Source organism: Bradysia coprophila, unplaced genomic scaffold (assembly GCF_014529535.1).
Source record: "Bradysia coprophila strain Holo2 unplaced genomic scaffold, BU_Bcop_v1 contig_235, whole genome shotgun sequence".
NCBI lineage: Eukaryota > Metazoa > Arthropoda > Insecta > Diptera > Sciaridae > Bradysia > Bradysia coprophila.
This window is the reverse complement of record NW_023503496.1, coordinates 3,727,974-3,749,925: the sequence shown is the minus strand read 5'-3', so window position 1 is coordinate 3,749,925 and position 21,952 is coordinate 3,727,974. Positions and strand designations below refer to the sequence as shown.

At 38.2% G+C, this 21,952-nt stretch overlaps 2 protein-coding genes across 5 annotated transcripts; one reads left to right on the top strand and one right to left on the bottom strand.

Annotated features, from left to right (window-relative positions):
- The first annotated feature begins 544 nt into the window (after nt 1–544).
- LOC119077499 (protein piccolo-like) lies at nt 545–2,428 on the top strand. The gene is made up of 4 exons (XM_037184724.1): nt 545–697; nt 1,061–1,898; nt 1,955–2,063; nt 2,130–2,428. The coding sequence occupies exons 1-4, from the start codon at nt 646–648 to the stop codon at nt 2,364–2,366; spliced, it is 1,236 nt and encodes a 411-aa protein (XP_037040619.1). The 5' UTR covers nt 545–645; the 3' UTR covers nt 2,367–2,428.
- An 11,804-nt stretch (nt 2,429–14,232) lies between these two features.
- Nucleotides 14,233–21,807, bottom strand: LOC119077504 (L-lactate dehydrogenase). 4 transcript variants are annotated; one of them, XM_037184731.1, is made up of 7 exons: nt 21,666–21,786; nt 17,860–17,994; nt 17,477–17,594; nt 17,057–17,404; nt 16,756–16,997; nt 16,658–16,660; nt 14,233–14,884 (listed from the first exon to the last, which is right to left on the bottom strand). In XM_037184731.1, the coding sequence occupies exons 2-7, from the start codon at nt 17,986–17,988 to the stop codon at nt 14,720–14,722; spliced, it is 1,005 nt and encodes a 334-aa protein (XP_037040626.1). In that variant the 5' UTR covers nt 17,989–17,994; nt 21,666–21,786; the 3' UTR covers nt 14,233–14,719. The 4 variants fall into 4 exon arrangements, with proteins under 4 accessions (XP_037040626.1, XP_037040625.1, XP_037040627.1 ...); XM_037184730.1 differs by having other exon boundaries at nt 21,662–21,785; XM_037184732.1 differs by lacking the exon at nt 16,658–16,660 and having other exon boundaries at nt 21,666–21,807.
- Nucleotides 21,808–21,952: the final 145 nt, after the last annotated feature.

Here is a 21,952-nt window from a genome sequence, read left to right as displayed (position 1 = left end):
AATAACACTCGAGCAAAAACCTTGTACGCCGTGTTAAGCAAAGCAATACCACGGTAGTTTTCGCAAATCATCCTGTCACCTTTCTTGTGCAGAGGTAAAATGACACTATCTAATCACTGATCCGGTAACTATTCGTCGTTCCATATTCGCACGACTAATTCATAAATCACCTTTGCCAATTCCTCACCACCCATTTTCAGCAGTTCCGCTGGTATATTATCCGGACCTGAAGCTTTGTTGTTTTTGAGTGAGGAGATTGCTGCTGAGACTTCCTCCTTTTCTATTTCACATGTTCTATCAGGCCCGATCTTAAGTTAATATTTTATGGACTTTGTTAGTACAGCAAATGTTGAAGTTATTTCAGAGGTAAATGCCAATTAAATACGAGTAAATAGCTAAATATTGTCACAAGAATTTGGACAGTGAGTTTCCCACACTAATTGAAAATTAGACGCTCTACTTTCGTCAAAAAATGTATTATTTTTCACGAATCTAAAAAACTGATTAATTATAAAGTTTAATCTTTTGACATTGTTTGATATTGCTGTTAGATGGAAGATATATTTAAGAAAGCGAATTCTGTTGAGATAAGTTAGTTGAAATCAGACGTTGGTCGAATACTGAACTTTTCGATGAATTAAGTCAATGAAAAGGATCTTATTAATTATGAGTTCGGGGATATTTTTAACACTCGCGAGTACGTATGTGTTCGTTAATTATTTAGAGCGTATCACTAATTTGAAAATGTTGCTGGATGAATTAAAATCAGTGATGGTTATCTTTTAACGAACTTATATTTTTGAAATTATTTTAAAGTTCTCTACGGTTTCTCGGTTGAAAAACGCGATCATTGCTAGATAGTGAAATTTTTACTTAAAAATTTAAATCAGTAGTGAAATATCTGCGGTATCATTAGTACTCAATCTTTTTTATTCTTTGATTAGTTGCGCTTTTCGTAATGAGCAGCCGAGCGTCATTACCTTGCCGCTCGTCCCCATTAAGATTTACGTAAAAAGAAATGCAAAAGTTCAACAAATGTTTGTTTTTCTTATACTTCTAGTGTTGGTAGTTTTGTTGACGCTGGTCCTTGCTAGAACTGCACATGTACAAACACAAGATACTTCAGTTGACTGTTCTGAATTTACAATATTCCCGTGGTCCGTCAATGATCCTACGAGCTGTCGTGCTTATTGGCATTGTGAAGCGTCTGATTCTGAAGCAGTTCCGAGAGAGTGTGACCCCGGTCACTATTTTGAAGATGAAGAACGGAAGTGTCTTCTAGACACCGATGATGCTTGTGAATATACGGAACCGGAGCCAGTAGATCCAGAGCCAGTAGATCCAGAGCCAGTTGATCCGGAGCCAGTTGATCCGGAGCCAGTTGATCCGGAGCCAGTTGATCCGGAGCCAGTTGATCCGGAGCCAGTTGATCCGGAACCAGTTGATCCGGAACCAGTAGATCCCACCCAACCACAGCGACTAGATGCTTGCTACGGTCTTCCTGATGGTAGTTTCATTAACAATCCAACGGGTTGTCGTTCATACTTCGAGTGTGTGAATGGCATTGCAGTGCCGAGGCAGTGTGACTTGAGTTTCAATTTTAATAAAGAATTGCAGATATGTGACAGACCTTCTTTGACACCATGTACAAATGATGATTTCGAATGTCCATATTGGGGAATTTCGAGATGGGAAGTTCCCGGAAGCTGTACCGAATATAATTTCTGCATCGAAGGACAACACCGAATTGGAACATGTGCTCCGGGATTAGTTTTCGATCCTGAAATAGCTTTATGTGCACTACAAGAGGAAACTGTTTGTACGCGTGAGCTATGCCCACTAAATGGTGGTATCGAAAATATCGTTACTTATCCATCATATGATGAAAACTGTGAAGAGTAATTGTGTCCATGACGTTTTTTTTAGAATCTTTTCAAATGTTTGTTCGCTTTAGGTATTATATGTGCCAAGGTGGCAATCTAGAATTACAAAAGTGTGCACCACGCACACATTGGAATCAGGAGCGACAAAGGTGCGAAAGACCGGAAGATGCAAAGTGCGAAGTAATGTTACTTTTCGTAGGGTGGTCATGTGTTAGATTTGTAAATTTGTAATTTTTAACATTTCAGGTACCTGAACCAATCGTAATCGAATGTCCATCTGGACCTCTTCCGGTTAACATACCACATCCAACTATTTGTCAGAATTATTTTTTATGTGTTAATGAAGTTTCATACGAACTAGAGTGCAGCGAGGGAACACTGTTTGACGTATTAACGTTGCAATGTGTGGTTGCTAGCCAAGCGAACTGTGCAGAAGGCGCAACAGTGCGAATTGGTACTCGTAAAATTTATTTAGTGAATTAATTTTTTGTTTTTTCGAAGCACCATTTATACTTTATTAAAGTCTGAATGTTTATAAAATAATCCTAAATTTGTATCTGTATATGACATAAATTTGCTTGGGCAAATAAGAGACTGTTTCAAACAAGGCATTACAATTCATTCATAATAATTTCGTTCTCCCTTACAACAGTTTAACCCCTGCGTGAGTGCGTGAGCGAATTTTTTTTTTGTTTACTCTCTTCAAACAGTCTATTACGAACCAAACGTTTTCCGTGAAAATTTTCCATCCTGTACAACAGTGTACCGTGTGCGTTGTGTGTAAACAAATCGATTTTTGTTTCGGGTGTAATCAAGCAATTTTTCCAAAAAAATGGCCAGTGTGACTGCACCGGAATCGATTTCGAGTTTATATTTGCAAGAGAAATGTGCCGACGTGAAATTCGCTATTGTGCAAAACGGTAAAACGACAAAGTTATTGCATGCACACAGAAACATCTTAGCAAACGAAAGCAAAGTGTTTTATGCCATGTTCTTCTGTTCGTTGCCCGTAAAGGAAATGATAGTCGTCAATGACACATCGTACAGTGAATTCGAAGAGTTTCTGCAATTTTTCTATTTCTCCAATGTCGACGTGAACCTGACGCTTCTAAATACGAATGGTGTCGCCCAACTGGCCGATAGATATGGCATGATGGGTTATTTGAATGGATGTGTTGAATTAGCGAGTGAAAGTCAGTCAGTTAGTGAAATATTATGGGGCTACCAGATGTCCATGACACTCAAAAATCAAAGATTCCAGAAACTTTTTGAACACAAAATCAGGCAGTCGCCGTACGAAACTCTCCAGTCAGCCGAATTTTTGGACTGTAGCCAGGAAACTTTGCGAAGTATCTTGGAAATGGATGGTTTACAGTGCAATGAATTTGATATTTTCCTCACTTGTATCGCATGGGCAAAAAAATCTTGCTGCAGAAGGGGACTTAACGAAAACAATCCGAGGCACTTACGAAATGCACTTGGTGCTAAAGAGGCGCTACCGGATCACGATTGCTTCCATTTGATTCGTTTTCGTACGATGGAAAGGAAAGAGATTAAGAAAGTGCTGAAAAATCGATTGTATGTGAAGATGTTCAAAAAGCATGAATTGGAGGAAGTCAGAAGTCCAGTGTCCATTTACGCTATAGTACCGACAATATTCAAACGACAGCCAAGATGCGGTCCGCTGCTCTATATGTTGAATGACACTCCAGTATTCTTCTTTATCAGTCGAGGCTGGCCGTTTAGGCCTTACTTTCTGAAGGCCGAGGACTATATTCTATTGCAAACAAATGTTGACCTCGTTTTGGGTCGAATATTTTTCAACGACATTTTCCGGCGGGGATTGCTGAAAACTAAGGAAGAACACACCTTCAACATAAGCATAGCCGAGAACGATGAACCACAGTATCCATTATGCAGTATCTCAGTAACGGACAATGCCGAAGACGGTCCAAGAGTTTCGTTTGTTAAAAACGGCGTCCAAATGAAAGCCGACAAAGTGTATCGACTAACATTTTACGTTGAAAATTTTGTCGATCCTTGTCCATACTATTGCTTTGCGGGTAACCGTTGTGTAATGAGATTTCGGGCTAAGACATTTTGTTCGGTTGGTGATGTTAGAGTCTCGATCCTCAATGACCAGCTGCAGGTGTCAGCAGATCCTTCACCAATGAAGTTGTTCCGATATATGCAATTTAAGCGAATTTAAGGAATGGACAAGGAATTTGAATTTGTTTGATTCGAATTGAAATAAAAACTGTGAAAAACGAAATTGTTGGTTTTTTGCAAGGTACTGCTCCTAGCATTAACTTAGAAAAAATCCGGCGTAGGCTCTGTGTTCATGCTAGGAGCAGTGCGACTCGGCACCAGAAACATGAAAGTGCGACACAAAAGGAACCATTCACGAAACTATACACGTTTTCACAATTGGGATGAGGTAAGCCTTGCCAAAACGAAGATCTTATATGAATCCCAACAAAAATCTCTTCGAGAAAAGTGTGACGCAGTCTTTGAAGTACAATTTCTAAAATGAATGATATCGCTAGAGTTGACGCTTTCAGCTTCGTTACGCAAAAATTAAATTTACACCCAATTTTAGTTCAAACAAGCTGGCTTAGTTTTTCTCATCATCTGCCAATTAATTTTTACCAAAAAAAATTTGACTGGAAACAACCAAAATTTTACCAAAAAAATTTGCGTCGCAAAGTGGCAAATGTTCAGGAACAGACAAGCAGGAAAATTTATCTGACGAAAATCGAAAATTTGGCGAAAATCGAAACTTTGACGAAATTCGAAATTTTGACGAAATTCGAAAATTTAACGAAAATTGAAAATTTGACGAAATTCAAAAATTTGACGAAATTGGAAAATTTGACGAAATTGGAAAATTCGACGAAATTCGAAAATTTGACGAAATTCGAAAATTAGACGAAAATCGAAAATTTAACGAAGAAAGTAATTCTCTATCTGCCACCATTCAAGAAATATCTTCAAAATCCCAATTTACCCACCCATTTCCAACTTTCGACATTTTTCACATATGCTTCTCTGTTCTACTCGTAAAACTCTGAGATTTTGCCGAAGAAAGTAACTCTCTATCTGTCACCATTCAAGAAATACCTCTAAAAACATAATTGACCCACCCATTTCCAACTTTCGACATTTTTCACATATGCCCCTCTGTTCTACTCGTAAAACTCTGAGACTTTGCCCAAGAAAGTAATTCTCTATCTCTCATAACCCAAAAAAATATTAGTCCTTTCATCCTACGCTCGAGTAGCTCAAAATTTGGTCACTCTAATCACTCTAGCTCAAACGAATCTGCCCCGATTTTTTTAATTATTTTTTTGTTCGAATCGTGTTACGAATACCTTTCATTTGATCGCACGCCTCTGTAGGTTTCAATACAGCTAAGCTACAGCCGAAAACGCGTTCCCGACCCTTGAAAACCAAGGTGCATGTCGCCAGCCCCCCGACTTCCTAGTGCTGTGTTGGGGTTAACGGCACTAGTTGCGCCTGAATTAGTGCTATCGAATGGTACCAGTCCCACAATTAGTGCTGTTCTGGTGACCCAGCACTGACTATTTAAAAAGTGATTTTTTGATTTTTCGTCATTTTTGTATGGAATCACTCTTTAATTCACATTTTATTCACAAGAAACGCAAAGCACTAATTAGTGCTCAATTAGTGCTGACGATTGACACCAACCACAGGTTTCTAGCTTACCAGGAGGCCGAGCACAATTGAAAAAACTGGTCGAAATTTTGATTTTTTCTTGTTTTTGTATGGAATTATTTTTTCAGTCGAAGTTTACTAATGTATCGTTCACAGCACTAATTAGTGCTCAATTAGTGCTGCAAAATGACACCACTCACACTATTATGAGTTGTCTGAGATCCGAACACTACCGAAAAAACTAATGAAAATTTCGATTTTTTCTTACTTTTGTATAGGATTCTTTCATAACTCATGTTTTACTAATTTAGAACTTGGAGCACTTTTAAGTGCTCAATTAGTGCTGGAGAATGACACCAACCCCGCAACAGCGTGTTGCCAGTAGACCGGACACGGGTGAAAAAAATTAGTCAAATTTTCTTCCTCTGTTATGTTTCTGATGTTAGCGTCGAGTCAACTCGTTTCAGCAATATTAATTTGTTCAAAACAATTACAACAGTATTTTAGTTTATTCGCCAGTGCTATTGTGCGTAAAATGTTGAATCAGTGATGAGGATTGACCAACCTCACAAACAATATATTGTTGGCTGACAATTTTCAATCCTTAGTATCTACTCAATTAGTCGGTGCAGATTATGTTTATATAGCCACTTTATAAAAGTTGTATTATTAGACTCATATGGTCTGTTAGTGTTAATCAACGGTAGTCTTTAGACGTACGTTCCATGTGATGCTGTTTCATATTTTCATTGTAGGACATGTAACGACTAATAGGCAATTACTTTCAACAGACCCATTCTACTGTATTTGTGCTTAACACCTTACTAATACATACTTTAGCCACTTAAATGTGTGAACTATTTAGGACAATAGGCAGTTTCTTCTTACGAATAGGAACGAGTATCTACATTGATTTAGAATTTCAGTATTTACTTTTTCTCGAGTGGCCGTAATGGCCGGACGTCGCGGTAAAGTAACTCGCGAAGAGTACAAAAAAACATTTGATTCGTTTAAAGGCCAAATTATTCAGGATAATAAAATCGTGAAGCCAAGTGACATAATTTGGAAGCATTTAAATGATAATATTTTGACTAAAACTAATCCGAAATCGATTTACTCGGCTGCATTACGTTGGTTTGACGATTGTAAAAACGGAAGCGAAAGTGATATTGAAGACTATGAATGTGACAATGACAATATCTCAATAGAAATGGACTGTGATGATTCTTTCGATAATTCAATTATGTCAAACCCCAGTGTTCCCCGCATAAATTTTAATGTTCACCTCTCCGCTGAAGTGTGGAAGACAATAGCACCTATTCCAAAGAATTACGAAACTTTAAACGGAAATTACTACAAAGGACATGGGCGGCAATATCTCGTGTTGAAACCTGGTGTTTGGACAAATGTTTTACTTGAAAAAATTTCGAACCATCGAAAAAACATTATTTGTAATTTTTCCTTTAAAAGGAATAAAGTTTATGTGAAAGGGTCATTTTACGTCACTATTGCTGGAAAATGTGTAAATTGTGGTGCTAGTATCACCGGCTTTGTTAAAGAAAAACCCCAAAATGAAAGTGACTCTGTAAAATTTTGTTTTTCTATAATTAATTTCAATGAGAAACTGCATACGATGAATGACCAAAAAACAGTGAGAAATAGTGGCGAGAAAGCGACGTCAGTATTTTCTTCAACAAAAACCGCGCTAAGCTTGCACCAACAAATGGGAAGAGATATGACAATGTTTGAGGATCCAAAAGGCCGCCAATTTTCTTTAAATGCAATCCGCTGTGGAAAGATGCGACAAAAAGCTATGAAGAAAATTTCTTCGTGCCCTTACACAGCGATTACGTATTTCCAAGCAATGAATTGCTATACCGACACAATTCATTTGATTGGAATTAGTCCTTTTGTTGTAATTTACATAAGTCCAAACCAATTACGACTGTTCAATGCATATAAGAGGGCTAATCCTTACACAAAACTTACTGGCGATAGTACAGGAGGACTTGCTCACAAATTGGGTATGTGTGCGTGTAAGTTTCTGATCAAGCTACAATATCTGATAAAAACACATCCTTTTCAGAACGCCCTGGTGGAAAGTTGTCGTCTCATATATTTCTTTATTCATTTGCAATATCAGACGATTATCAAGTCTCCATTGCCTCCGCATTAACCGAAAAACAGGATATGTGCTTCATTCAGTATTTAATGAATGAATGGCAACGATTAGGCGGAAGCATACCCAATGAATTTACCGCTGATATGTCACCAGCTCTACTGGGAGCAGCCGTACAGTCATTCGGGCGAAAATCGTCTATGGTTGAATATATAAATTGCTTGTTTAACATTCTCAATGGAAACGAAGAGAGAATCCCAAATTGCTTCATACGAATCGACATTGCACATTTTATTAAGAGTGTGACCAGCTGCCAACCATTAAAGACGGCCCGATTCAAACACAAAGATTTCTTTGTAAGAAGTGTGGCACTCATGCTGAAGATGAATGATTTAGAGCGAGCACGACAGCATATTTTAGAAGTTCTGGTAATTGCGATGTCAACGACCGAAGGTGAGCAAGGTGCCTTATTGCATTTGATTGAAAAAGGAATGCACGTACATAGTCATTCACGGCTATTCAAATTATGATAAGAAATTTGTGAGTAAATGTTGCGTTTTATTGTGTTTTCAGGATGTTCATCCGACACTGGCAATGACACACCGTGTGAAATTTTCAAACGGTCGATTATTCGAAAAATAAAAGGCGTAGAGGAAACTGATGAGATACATACATTGGTTGTAAACAATTTTGATCAGCCTGATCTTCCAGAAATATCAGAAGAAGATGCAATTATAAATGCTAGCCGAGAGGAACTGCTTGAATTCGTAGACGCAGTTGGATCTACTTTCAACACCTGGATCATGGAAATCGAAACCGAAGCTAAGCTCATAGTGAAGAATTGCGACGATGGTGATCGTGACAATTTGATGTTTAACCCTAGCTTCGCAGTACATTTTCGAAAAATTTGCAAACTTCTACTGCTGTGGTCGGCAATGTGTTGCCCAATTTTCAATTCGCCATACGAAACGAGTAGTAGCGCTAACGTCGAATGTGACTTTAAGAATGTTAAATCATCGTTAAGTGATGTAATACCTTGTCGAGTAGACGTTTTCATTCAGAAACATTTAGAAATGTTGGATGGAGCGGTAAAAATCGCCTCAAAGAAATATGTTAAAACGGTTGACGGTGAGTGCAGCGACGATCACACGGTTGAATCGGACGCCGATTCGGATAGAGGACATAACATTGTTGACTTCGGAGAAGATGATTCAAATGACAATTGTGTTGAAGTTACCTGCGTAGCTTGTGCGAACAACGATGTTCCGGGTGGAGCTCATAAATGTTACAAATGTGGAATAAACGTTCACATACTACCAGGCTGTTCACTATCAATCGGGCAAGAAGAGGGTTACGGCGAAAACAGGATCTGTATCACATGTTCAAAGAAAGAATCAGCTGGAAAAGAACACTCAGCGAAGCCACCGACAAAACCGCCTGCTAAGGTTACAGTTAAAGCGAAGCCACTAAGGCAATCACTCCGCAAGAAACTAAACGACGCACGTACGAACAATGAATTTTCGCTGACAAAAAAAAAGGCATCGAGGAAGCAAACGTCTTCAAGACCACCAGAAGCCATACCGAAAAATACACATCGTGGACCGGATACACTGACAAATGAACCGGAAAAATCGAATTGCGAAAACATTAACAAAGAGTTGAACCATAAGGAGCAGTGGTGCAAGCGGAAGAAGACGAAGAGAAGTATTTACACAAAGCCATCTCCATACTGGGACCTTACCACAAACATTAACAAAAAAGTAAAATTGGGTTTCTTGACCAACGGAAATCTTTCTAAGACTGTGCACCGTGTGAACAAAGTTCCAGTAGCTGTAGGAAATACATGTTGCTTTGACTCAATAGCGCAGGTAAAACTAAGAACTGCTTTTAGATGGTTAACCTATACCAATAACTTCTGTTTAGATTTTAGCCGGAGCCTACGCATACTTCGAACATTTTAGAAAGATTTGCGAAGAGAGCCAGGATCTTATTTTCGAGATTGCAATTTTGCTGGCTAAGAAGTAAGTTTAACTGTTTTTATAGGCCGAAATTGATAAATGAAGTCTATTTCGTGTAACTCCTCTTTCAGTTCCAATCTCAAAAGGGTTAACAACCTACGAGCCTCGCTTCTCCACAACATGTACAACAAAAGCTCTTTCGAAATGGTGTTAACGACCATGCTCAATAACGTTCTTAAGAACACTCCGAGCTACAGTGAGACATCAAAGTGCTTGTCATGCGAATATTTCCAAAAAAGATCAGTCCCAATTGTCGGTGTCGATTCGAACGTGTACAACAACGACATGAAAAATCTTGAAATTGGAATTATAAGTAATTTCCCAGTCTACATACTGTGCGAATGCTCGAACATATTGGATACCGAAAGAAAATTTAGTGAACATTTTTTTATTGAGGTAAGAATGCTATTTCTAAGCTTTAGGCACATCCGCACATCATCATAGCTCTCTAACGCATAACTTCACATTTGCATTAATTGATATTAACAATATTACGAAAATTCTTTTTGTTTTGTTTCTCTTACAGTTGCCAAGCTGTACCAATTACTCTGCGTCGGATTTTGAAGAAACAGCGGTTTTTCAAATAAAAGATGTTCCACTCGTTTTGAATGTTTTTAACAACAAGTATGTGCTCTTTGGATTGATAATCTTCAAGCCACCGTTTCTGGAGTGTGACATTGGTCATTACACATCTGCTATCCGGATAAACAATAAATGGGAAATGTTCGACGATTATCGGTCGAAGTCATACACTATTTCGCCTAATGCGAATGTGGTAGTACACTCCATTATGTACATAAAATCGGGCGCGTCTAATGATGTTCAAAATAAATGTCTACACAAAAGTTCTATCGACATCGATCACGACATACCAGTTTCAAAGCAGATCCGTAATGATTTTCCAAACGAGCATCAGAAATCGCCCGGTGATAATTTACACGATCCACCACATTCGATGAGCCCAGATAATTCATTGTTAGAAGTAAGTGTAAATTCGCAAGTTTTGCGCGATGATACAATTCAAAGTGGAAATTCAACAGTAAGTTTCGTCTGATTTAACTCTGGAATGATTTACTAAAAAATTACTTCCGTAGAGCTTTGAAATTTCCGAACATGGCTTCGAGTCATTCTACCGTTTGTACCACCAGGAGTTGGTGGAAGACACCAATAAAAACAACGAGAAGCCTTCGGAGTAGTTTTCACGAGAGTTTTCATCAAAATATTGCACTTTAATACTTTTGTTTATATTTAAATGATTGAAAATAAATCTTTTCTGTTTACTATTAATTACAAAACATAATTTAAAACGAAATCTGTGTTTGTTAGGGCGTAATGTTCAAAGCTTTCATTGACGCAACACGAAGTGCCAAAGCACTATATTTTTTTCTATTCTTTCACCCGTGTCCGGTCTACTGGCAACACGCTGTTGCGGGGTTGGTGTCATTCTCCAGCACTAATTGAGCACTTAAAAGTGCTCCAAGTTCTAAATTAGTAAAACATGAGTTATGAAAGAATCCTATACAAAAGTAAGAAAAAATCGAAATTTTCATTAGTTTTTTCGGTAGTGTTCGGATCTCAGACAACTCATAATAGTGTGAGTGGTGTCATTTTGCAGCACTAATTGAGCACTAATTAGTGCTGTGAACGATACATTAGTAAACTTCGACTGAAAAAATAATTCCATACAAAAACAAGAAAAAATCAAAATTTCGACCAGTTTTTTCAATTGTGCTCGGCCTCCTGGTAAGCTAGAAACCTGTGGTTGGTGTCAATCGTCAGCACTAATTGAGCACTAATTAGTGCTTTGCGTTTCTTGTGAATAAAATGTGAATTAAAGAGTGATTCCATACAAAAATGACGAAAAATCAAAAAATCACTTTTTAAATAGTCAGTGCTGGGTCACCAGAACAGCACTAATTGTGGGACTGGTACCATTCGATAGCACTAATTCAGGCGCAACTAGTGCCGTTAACCCCAACACAGCACTAGGAAGTCGGGGGGCTGGCGACATGCACCTTGAAAACCACACTCAGAAACCACTTCGAGGCCAATAAAACAAAATTTTGGTTTTTCCTGGGGTAATGGCGTAACACATTTTCATTTTTATGCCCACCCTGAGGTTCCTGCAAAATTTCATGGAGATTGGCTGACTAGTTTCCGAGATCGACCGTCGATAGATAGACAGATAGATAGACAGATAGAAACATACAGAGTAAGTTGAAAGATTTTGATTGTTTGGAAAACGTTAATTTGGTGCATTTTCTATCAAAATGACCAACATCAAAACGATGTATCTCCGGCAATTTTAAAGTTACATAGTCGAGTGATAGCTCGTTTTGCTCGTATTTGAAGCGCGAATAAGATAGAATAGGATTTGTGGTGATACATGCCAAAGAAAAGAAACTTAAATTCTCGCCTATATATGGTTGCCGCGTCTCAAAAAAATTTCTTCGTTCTTTTTTTGGAAGTTAGACTGCGTCAAGTCCTCCGCTAACGCTCCGGACATGATTAGACATATATTCACTACTATGCGAAAGTGGACTATTACATAACCGCTTGACCCTTGTAAAAATGATCCATTACATGATGTCATGAAGTGATAATCAACTTTCGCATGGGGCAAACAGTAAACGAGAATACATTTGTCGAAAAGACAGTTAGCAAAGCTTGTTGCTCAAATAACACGCTTCTGAGTTTGGTTTTTTCACAAAATTGTTACCTCTTGTAATGAATTACTTTCGCAGCATCCAATAAAACCTACTATTATTACCGGATTATCATCAACAGTGATTCACAACCAGCGCAGCACAAAAACATGGTTTCAATTTAATTGAAACTTCGTTTGAAACAAACTTAAATAACAACTGGAATCGAGATTATACAATAACATCGACAAAGATAACTACTTCGGCTAACCACACACACTGGCCATGAGTGGTTCTGGACCAGAACTTCTGGTTGAGTTTAGGAAAAAATTGAAATTTTATTTCAATTATGATTCGCTAGTCTTATTCGTGTGCAAATCGGTATAGGTTCGATAGAGCACTGTATCGAGTACCATTGTCGCCATGGCCTGATGAGAAATGGTATTTGTGAACTGCATATTACTGCAAAACGTCGAAAGACGTTTTTAATTTTCTCGATCGAAACAACAGTGGTCGAAATGTCTTACCCAATAACTACTGCCACAATGTAAACGGTAAATGATGCTTACGACGACATAGAGTTTTCACTTATTAAACTTAGCAATAGGTCTGCTCCAAGGTCATTTGAGCCATCAAAGCGTCATCAATAGAGCCATAACCAAAAAATTATTGTTGACAAATTGTTGGTAAAAGCGTTGAGGTTATGGCTCTGTGGATGCTTTCGTTCGTTTTCGGCTTGTCAAAAATCGTTTTTAAGCTGTAATTGTTCTTACTCCGTTTAGCTTTCCGTTTACTTATTAACAATCAGAAGTGTGAGGAGCTTCCTTTGTTCGTTCGTAAACAGAGAGCTGAACGGCATAAGTGCGTGGATACCTTTACCCGTATGATGGAACAAACCTATGGTGAAAGAGAACATATGTCCTATCACGTTGTGCAAGTAGATTTTTCAAGGCTGTAAACTTTGGGAAGGTCACGCGCTTATCTGTATCTGTGTGACATTGACCTCTCCAAAGTTTACAGCCATGGATTTTCTAAGAGCAAACATTCTAGTTTGTTCTAATCATGGTCTTTTTGTACAGCTTAATGCACTTGCCTCCTGTCTACTCCCAAAGTATATAAAACCACCGAAGGCAATGCGAGACCGCAAACGTACATGGACCCCAAGTTTTGTCTTTTGATAAATGATAAGGATTCATGCTATTGCATATTCGTCACACTCACCGCACAGAATCAAAAGTTCGATGCGACAATAGGTCTGTTCCCAGTGCAACATCGAAACGTCAAAAATCATCCACAGACAACATAACCAAACAAAATGTATGGAAAAGCGTTGAAGTTATGGCTATGTGGATGACGTTTGACAGTAAACTGCACTTTCCAATTGTACTTGGAACAGATTCATTGTGTCGATTTCAAGGTGAGAAGAAAGGATGTATTTAAAGTCTACTTATGGCGACTTTATTATTAGCTTGCTTCTACCAAGGCTGTAAACTTTAAGGAGGTCTCGCATATACAGATACGCGGGTAACACATACAAAATTGGACATATTCGTAGAAGATGGATTCTCTTTGACAATTTCATAGTATGTGATTTCTGTTTTGTGTGTCCCCGCCGTCCCCGCGTATCTAATAAAATAGCGGTCAGTGTGACCTCTCCAACAGTCTATAGCCTTGGATTCCACGATTTTAAAAAAAATGATAACAGGTGGCATTACTTCTGACTTGGTGGAGGCAACGCCATCTGCTTTCTTTTTTCTCTGCAGGATGAGAGTCTTGTAGTCTTCTTCAGTTTCTATGAGGCAGAATTGGTCGGTTTTTGTTACTAAAATGTAAAGATTTTACCGACTTTTTGGTACTCTTTTTTTCAGGGAATCGATAAAGAAAGACAGATCGAAACATTTAGTGATTTTATTACAACATCAAGCTACATATATATTACACCGATAGATTTGTCCATTTTTGTTTTATTCAATAAATTTCCTTTTCATTTCAAATTTTGTACCGTTGTCTTTGAGGTCTTCATTTTTTTCTTTCCATTTCCATGAGGTAGATGCGTTGCAATCCATTTTCAATGTGGACTTCGTAATCGCGACATTTTGTGGCCGTTTTACTTTTTTTACCAAATTTATATTCGAAACGAAAAGATTTTTTTTTCTTAATTTTGTCACAATATTTAGCCATCAAGAGATACAAAAAAGGAACGAAATTTTTGGGATGCAATTTTTGCTGTTTCGTCAACTGTTTCGTCAAATATATTTTTAATAAATAAAAAATTTCGATTTTCTTTTGGTGTTCATAAATTAAGGGTTAGGGTTAAATGTGTGCGTCATTTTAATAGAAAAATATAGTTTTTTGTTGTTGTAAGACTTAGAGTTCATGTCAAAATTTCAAATCCTGTTGCACAGCGTGCATGACATCAGCGCTTTCTTGTAATTTCGCCTCTTCGTCTTTCGTCAAAATTTGCTTAACCACATGCGAGATTCCATTCGATGTCAGGACGCACGGTAGGGACAAGTAAACTTGTTGCTTGATACCATGGTCTCCCTATATAGAAAGTGAAAATTTATTGGCGTTGTCTCGTTGTCGAAATTATTGGACGTGCTTCATGTCTCTCAAAAAACGGAATTCAAAACATTGTGGACATGGAAAGGGTGCAACCGGAAGATCACGGAAAAAATTTGACCTGACGCGAATTTGGCTTGATGAAGTCAGGTCTGATAATTATACCGTACATGCTTCAGGTCAGTACCTGACCTGTTTGGTGCTTTATTAATCCTAGTATAGACCTCGTGCGCGAAGCGAGGCTTTCATAAAAATTTACGCTGATCTAGTACGGTGAAGCGAAAAAATGGCAATTCGCTTCGCTCAGAAGTATATACTAGGCTTTAGTCTGTTAAGCGATCTATTAGATCAAGTCCAAGGTTATTCAGAATGTCAAAAATCATCCACAGAGAACCTAACCTGAAAATGTGCGCGGTGAAAATGAGCAGGAACTTTACTCACGTTCGAAAATAGAAACGAATGTTTGAATGGTTTTCTTGTAAAATATTGAGCTGAAACACGTGCGCCACACAAGTAGCAATTAAAATTTAACGTTTTTTATTGATCTGGACCAAAACCACCAAAACACAAAATTAAACGGCAGCTCAATAACTTCAATTATTTTGAGTTGAGTTGAGGTTGAGGTTAGGGTTCTCCAAGGATGACAGTGCAGCAGTCAGTGTTCAGGTTTACGGTTACTCGGACTTGACATATAGAGTGTTATGATCGGAGCGAGACGACCGAATACCAGTTAATTATAACTTGCCTTGGGTATTTTGTCAAAGTATTTGCTTCGCTTTCAGCAAATTGCGATGCGAGAGCGAGAGGACCGAAGACCAATTATATTATAACTCTTTCATCATAACACTATATGCTTGGACAATTTCCATCGTCATCTAACTTTAAAAATGTCTGAAAACAAGCAACTGCAAAGCGCCATCTTATTGTCATGCATCGAACTTGGACTGATTTCAAATCAATTTGTAGTGGCATATAGATCTCTTCGTTTGTTGAAACTGATGACGGAAACGTGAGGAATGGTGGGGAAAAGTGTGTAAACTAATCGAAACCAACTTCACAATTTCACATAGTAATGAATAAGTGAGTGCGTCCAATTCTTTGAAATGAATGCAAATGAACTAAATACGAGGAATTCCCTTAGAAGCAAAGTTGGTTGTCATTAGTTTGCACACAAAACCGAACCATCGATCGTCACGCCAGCGGTCATTTTAGTGATCTATAGGTTTGTTCCAAGTAACTGTAAACACGAACTTTGACAACCCGAACAACGACAATTTCATCCATAGCAACGTCGCTTACGTGATATTTCATACAAATCGAGCAACGTCGCCTACGCGATTTACACAGAGATATTATTGAGGTTATGGTTCTATGGATGAAATTTGACAATTCATATGGCCTTGGAACAAACCTATACAGCAGTATACAATCGAATGCGTTCATCTTGTGGAACGATGAAAATTATTCAAGCGCGATGGTTACCAAAAATTGTGTCTCATCTAGGGAAATGATAACGCCACTACACCGTACATCGGCGATATCCGGAGCCGAAACCGCCCAATTTTTAATGAGAGAATTTTCTCTTTTATTATGCACACGTGTTAGGTATGTGCAGTGCTGTTATCATTTCGTTGCAAACATTCTAGTAATCTCCGTGGAATGTGACGTCCCTTTCGCATGAAAGTTGGCATCAATTTCCAACGCGGAGATTCATATCTCTATCATGCAAATAAACTCAATCTGAATCATACTAACTTCCTGATTCCATCCGAAGCGGCAAATTCAAAATAAAAATTGGAAATTTCAATCGGTCAAAAACAACGACAACAAAAATCTGAATTTTGTAAACTCACATTGACAAGAGTCGAAACAGCGTGAACGTTGGAAGTGTTTCTCAGAATTGAGTAAGCCAATGATGCGCAGCTCAAACCTATAGCCCACGAGGTGTATCCCTTCAATTTGATGACTTCATAGGCGCTGTTAACAACGTCTTTATGCAAATCACTCCACTTCTCTGTATCGTCCTCCGTGCCAATCGCAGGGTTCAATTCGCGTAGCCTTACACCAGCGATGTTAACTCCCGACCAAACTGGAACTGTTTCACACACACCCAATCAAACGTGTTCACAGTTCGATACCAAACCATTCACTTACCACTCGAGTCTCCATGCTCACCGATAATCCAACCGTGGCATGAGGTCGGCGCAACGCCTAACCGCTGCGACATGAGGAATCGGAAGCGTGACGAATCCAAATTGGTTCCAGATCCAATAACTCGATGCTTCGGCAAGCCACTCAGTTTCCACGCAACATAGGTTAAAATGTCGACGGGATTCGACACGATCAATAGGATGGTGTCCGGACTGTGTTCCACCAATTTCGGAATGATTCCTTTGAAAATGTTTGTGTTCCGTTGCACCAAATCCAAACGGCTTTCGCCTGGTTGTTGACGTGCTCCGGCCGTAACGATGCATAGCTTCGAACCGGCAGTAACGGAGAAGTCTGCAGAGCGTGAAGATTTCGTGTATGTATCAGAAACTTTCATTCGTTTCTTTGTTTGTCATTCTTTCTTACCGGTACTGGCTAGGATCTTAGCATTTCGGATGAATGCCGAACCGTGTTGCAGGTCCATCATTTCACCAGCTAGCTTATCGGCTGCCACATCGATCAAAGCTACTTCATTGGAGACATTCTATGTTCAATGGTAAAATGAACATAAAGTTAGCGAGAAATGGCTCTTACCATAGCCCTGAACCAAGCACGAGAACAGTTTTTTTAACGGAAAATCGGCACCTCTTCATATACATAAAATTGCGACGCAGTTATACCAACCTTACAAACTTAATTTATTTAAAAAAATGTTGACGACTGCATCTAGTAGGCCACTCGTGAAAATTCTGTTCACATGCTTGGTTCAGTGCTATGCTTTTACGATAGCTTTTTTCATAATTAATTACTTGAGTTAAAATACTGAACGCACAGGCCATTCCAACCATGCCTACACCGACGACTGTCACTTTATTAGCCGTTGATGCAACTGGAGGTGCGACCTCGTAGAGAAGTAAATCTTTTATGGTTGCAGACATTTTGATCTGAAAAATTGAAAATTTATTAGCTGCTGATTCAGCAAACAACACCGTTTATAAAGATCTGAAAAACATCCCAGAAAAGAATATATTTGAAAGCAAGCAGTAGGGAAAGAGCGAATCAATATCGCACGACAGAGGCTCGGGAACGGTTATTTGAGTATGGCTTCGGCGGTAAGTGTTCGAGAATATCACACGACATTTGAAAGGCATCAAATCAATCATACCAATCAGGGAAAGAAATTTTGTTGAATATCTATTAAGTATATCGAGAGACATGGTCGTCGAAGTGAGACCAAGTCGGGCTACTCGGCCGTACAATGACTGGTTTTTTTTTTCGGTCAGTACTGGCTACCAAATGGCTCTCATGTGAAATGTACGAAAAGGCGCTTAAAGTGAAGAAAATACTTGAAAAAGTTCTACTTAAAGGCGACAATTCACATGATTAGTGTGATTAGTGCACCTTCCACTTCAAAACATAACGCATATCGGGTCATTTTAACGCAAAGTTTTTGACATTTGTTACATGAAGTGAGAGGTATTTTTGTCAAGTGGCGTTGAAAATATTTAAATTTTTGGCGGACTCGTGATTTTCCAAGCTATCTCTATCTCATATGACCAGTGCGGGCCTGGTTAGCAACTTATAATTGTTGTAAGAAAAAAATCAGAAACTTCCTCAAAAAAAAAAATATTTTTGTTTTCAGGCGGACCGAAACGCGTAACTCATTCAAGCCAAAAGTTTTCACACTTTTCGTCCAAGTTCTGTCGACTTTTGTTTGTAATGTGACTTTTCGGTCAGCCTGAATATACAATGGTATTATGTTAGCCGGACCGAAAAGATGTGTTTTTAACCCTGGTGGTGAATAAGTTGTTGGACTCCGCTACATCCTCGGAAGTCACCTGCATCAAAAACCCACCTTCTTGGTTCTAGTGGCATGATATTTCTCTTCGACTACCAGTCATTCAACAGCGCTTCGATGCTTCGATATTTTCACGAATTTTCTCAAATTTTCACAAAAATAGTAGATTACGTTGGATGCTGTGAAAGTAATTCATTACACAAGGACACAATTTTGTGATACGAGCAAACTCACGAGTAAGTTTTTGAGCAACAAGCTTCGGTAACTGTTTTCGAGGCAAGTGTAAAGTTTGCATATCCGAGCCGAAGGCGAGGTATGCAACTACACTTGTCGAGAAAACAGTTACCGAAGCTTGTTGCTCAAAAACACGAGTGAGTTTGCGAGTTCTACAGAATTGTGTCCGAGAGCAATGAATTACGTCGCAGCATCCAACGTATTCTGGTTTATTGCCTGCTCATGCGAAAATTGACTATTACACGGCTGTTCTGCAGAAATTCTACAAAAGTTCAGTATCTCAATAAACCAAAACCAACAAAACAAAAATAAATCTGTTCTTCCGATAAAACGTTTACAAACAAATCTAGTGTACTGACGAAATCGGCTCACACGCTACACGTCTCCTAAAAAATTTATCCCGAAAACAGCACTCATGTTACATTAGTATTGTCGCAAAAGTAGTTACGATTGCGTTGGTGACATGTTGACATTGAATAGTTTTTCGCAGTTAGTATCGATGAAGACGCATTGTTTGTGCAATTATTTTGTTAGTCCTTTTTAATGTTTTCAAAAAAATGTGCAACAAAGTGTAGTGTTTGTACTATAAGCAAAAGCATTTAGTTTTACAACGAAATGTGTGGCCATAAAGTGTTACTTCGGAACATCAAAATTATTTTTATTGTTACAATAAATATGGCCGACAATTCTGTGTTGCGAATTCTTCTAAAAGTATGTTGTAACCAGATTACTTGCGTAACAAGTTTTTCTGAAATAACTGTGTTCATCGATCAATATTTTTATCAAAAAAATGTTATTTTAGCGACATTTCTTACATTCTTTTTCGATCGATCGATTCATTCAACAAAAAAGATAAAATGAAAGCAAGACAAATTTTACTTGAAAGAACTGTCAACTTGAAATAAACCCCAAATATCCCTAGTGTAATGGATCACTTTCGCAGGGGGTAAACAGCCGTGTAATAGTCAATTTTCGCATGGGGCATTGGGGCAGGCAATAAAACTTTTTGCGAAAATTCACGAAAATTTGAGAAATTTCGTGAAAATATTTTCGCGAATATAGGCACTGCTTCGATGACCTTATCTCTGGATATACTTAACCGATTTCCAAAAACTTTTTTTTCCCTGATTGGTATGACTCATACCTTTCGTGAGAATTGATGTTCTCAAACACTTATCGGCGAAGTAATACTCCAAAAACCGATCTCGAGCCTCATAAGTGTACAACTACTCTTGCATCCAAACGACTGTGTTATGCCAACGTATTTCGAACTAATTTGTATGCCTTTTCAGCACAGTGTAACTGTTTGATCAGGTGAAAAACGTCTTACTGTGTTCGATATTAAAACTATTCTTAAAAATATTTCCACTCGCACTCGGCAACGTAGAGTTTACTTCACAGCTGAAAATGTTTCCAAAGTATAATTTAACATCTCGGATATAACGGAGAGATTGTTTCTTGTCGTGTGAGGGTATTTGAATAGAAAGCCGAATATAATTTAGACATCACATATGGATCGATTCCTCTAAGGCTAATCACTTGAGCTCTTTTGACAAAAACCACCCTCTCATTTCGTGACATATTTCTACCCTACAAAAAAGAAAAAGGACTGCAATTAGCTGGTGATTGACAATCGATAGTCGCTTCAGATTCAGTAGTTTGCTTAACGATAGTCAGTGCAACGTCAACTGATTATAAATGTGAAAAACATTCGACTCACTCCCAACAGAAGAAAAGATTCTCTTACAAGAACAGTTCAATTCGAAAGTCGTTGACCGGTGTGACCCGGCAAATTAATGGTGCCATTCCTCCCCTAAACTCTCCACTGCCACATAGAATATCAAAACTGTTAACTCGACTAATTCGCATTCTTATTGGACAATTCCCTCAACATTTGTTCAACGAAAAATTGCATCATGTTACGCTTCATTGCAAAGTGTAATTAAATTCAAATTAGAAATCTTATCTAACGACACATTGTTGAGTAAATTAAACAATGATGTAAAGCTAACATCGATAAATCTACAGAGATTGCTTATCGTCATAACATCACCAAATAATGTGAAGAGAAGAAAAGAAAAAAATCGGGTAACCTCTGGGAAGGTCACAAATGATTGTGATTTGTGTATACAATGAATATATGCCACACATTGTACAGTTGTGCTACGTGCGCTAGCCGGCATCGCATTCATATTTATATCGAATGACGAATTTGTAGTGGAGACACTCGACACGTAAATCTTAATTAGCCGAACTCTCGGATCATCAAAATGCCGTTCATCATTCAATTCTCCTCAATCATTAAAGATCTCTGTTGAATGAACTACATCACCGAAAGATTGGGTTGAATGGCTCTCTCTTTTTAATTCAATATTTAACCTGAGCACTTTATATAGTCAGCTGGAACAGTGAACTTATAATGACATCACACACCAAGTTTTAACACAGTGCAACTATCAAAATATATGTGTAACACCCAATGAACCACTGACTGAAACAATTTAAAATTAAAAACACCAAAAATAAAACATAACAAACAGCCGGTGCGAAGACCGACCAAAAAACAAAACAGGAAAAACTTACAATTCCGTATTCAAACAAAATTCACTCGCACAAAAAATTTAATTATTTTTTTTATCGCTTCGAAATGTGTAATGTCCAATGTTAAGGTTGGTTGTTCACTATTCGATATCAACTAGTCGAATATATCAGAAAAACTTTTCTGTACACGATTCGGTTATGTTTCCCTCATTCCATTAAAAACCGTCTCTTTGTGACTCTCTTCAAGGTGACCTTGTATACACACACATTGTCTCTCTTTAAATTTATCGCGGCTGATAAGTGAAAACGTTTGGAGAAAATGTTTCTCC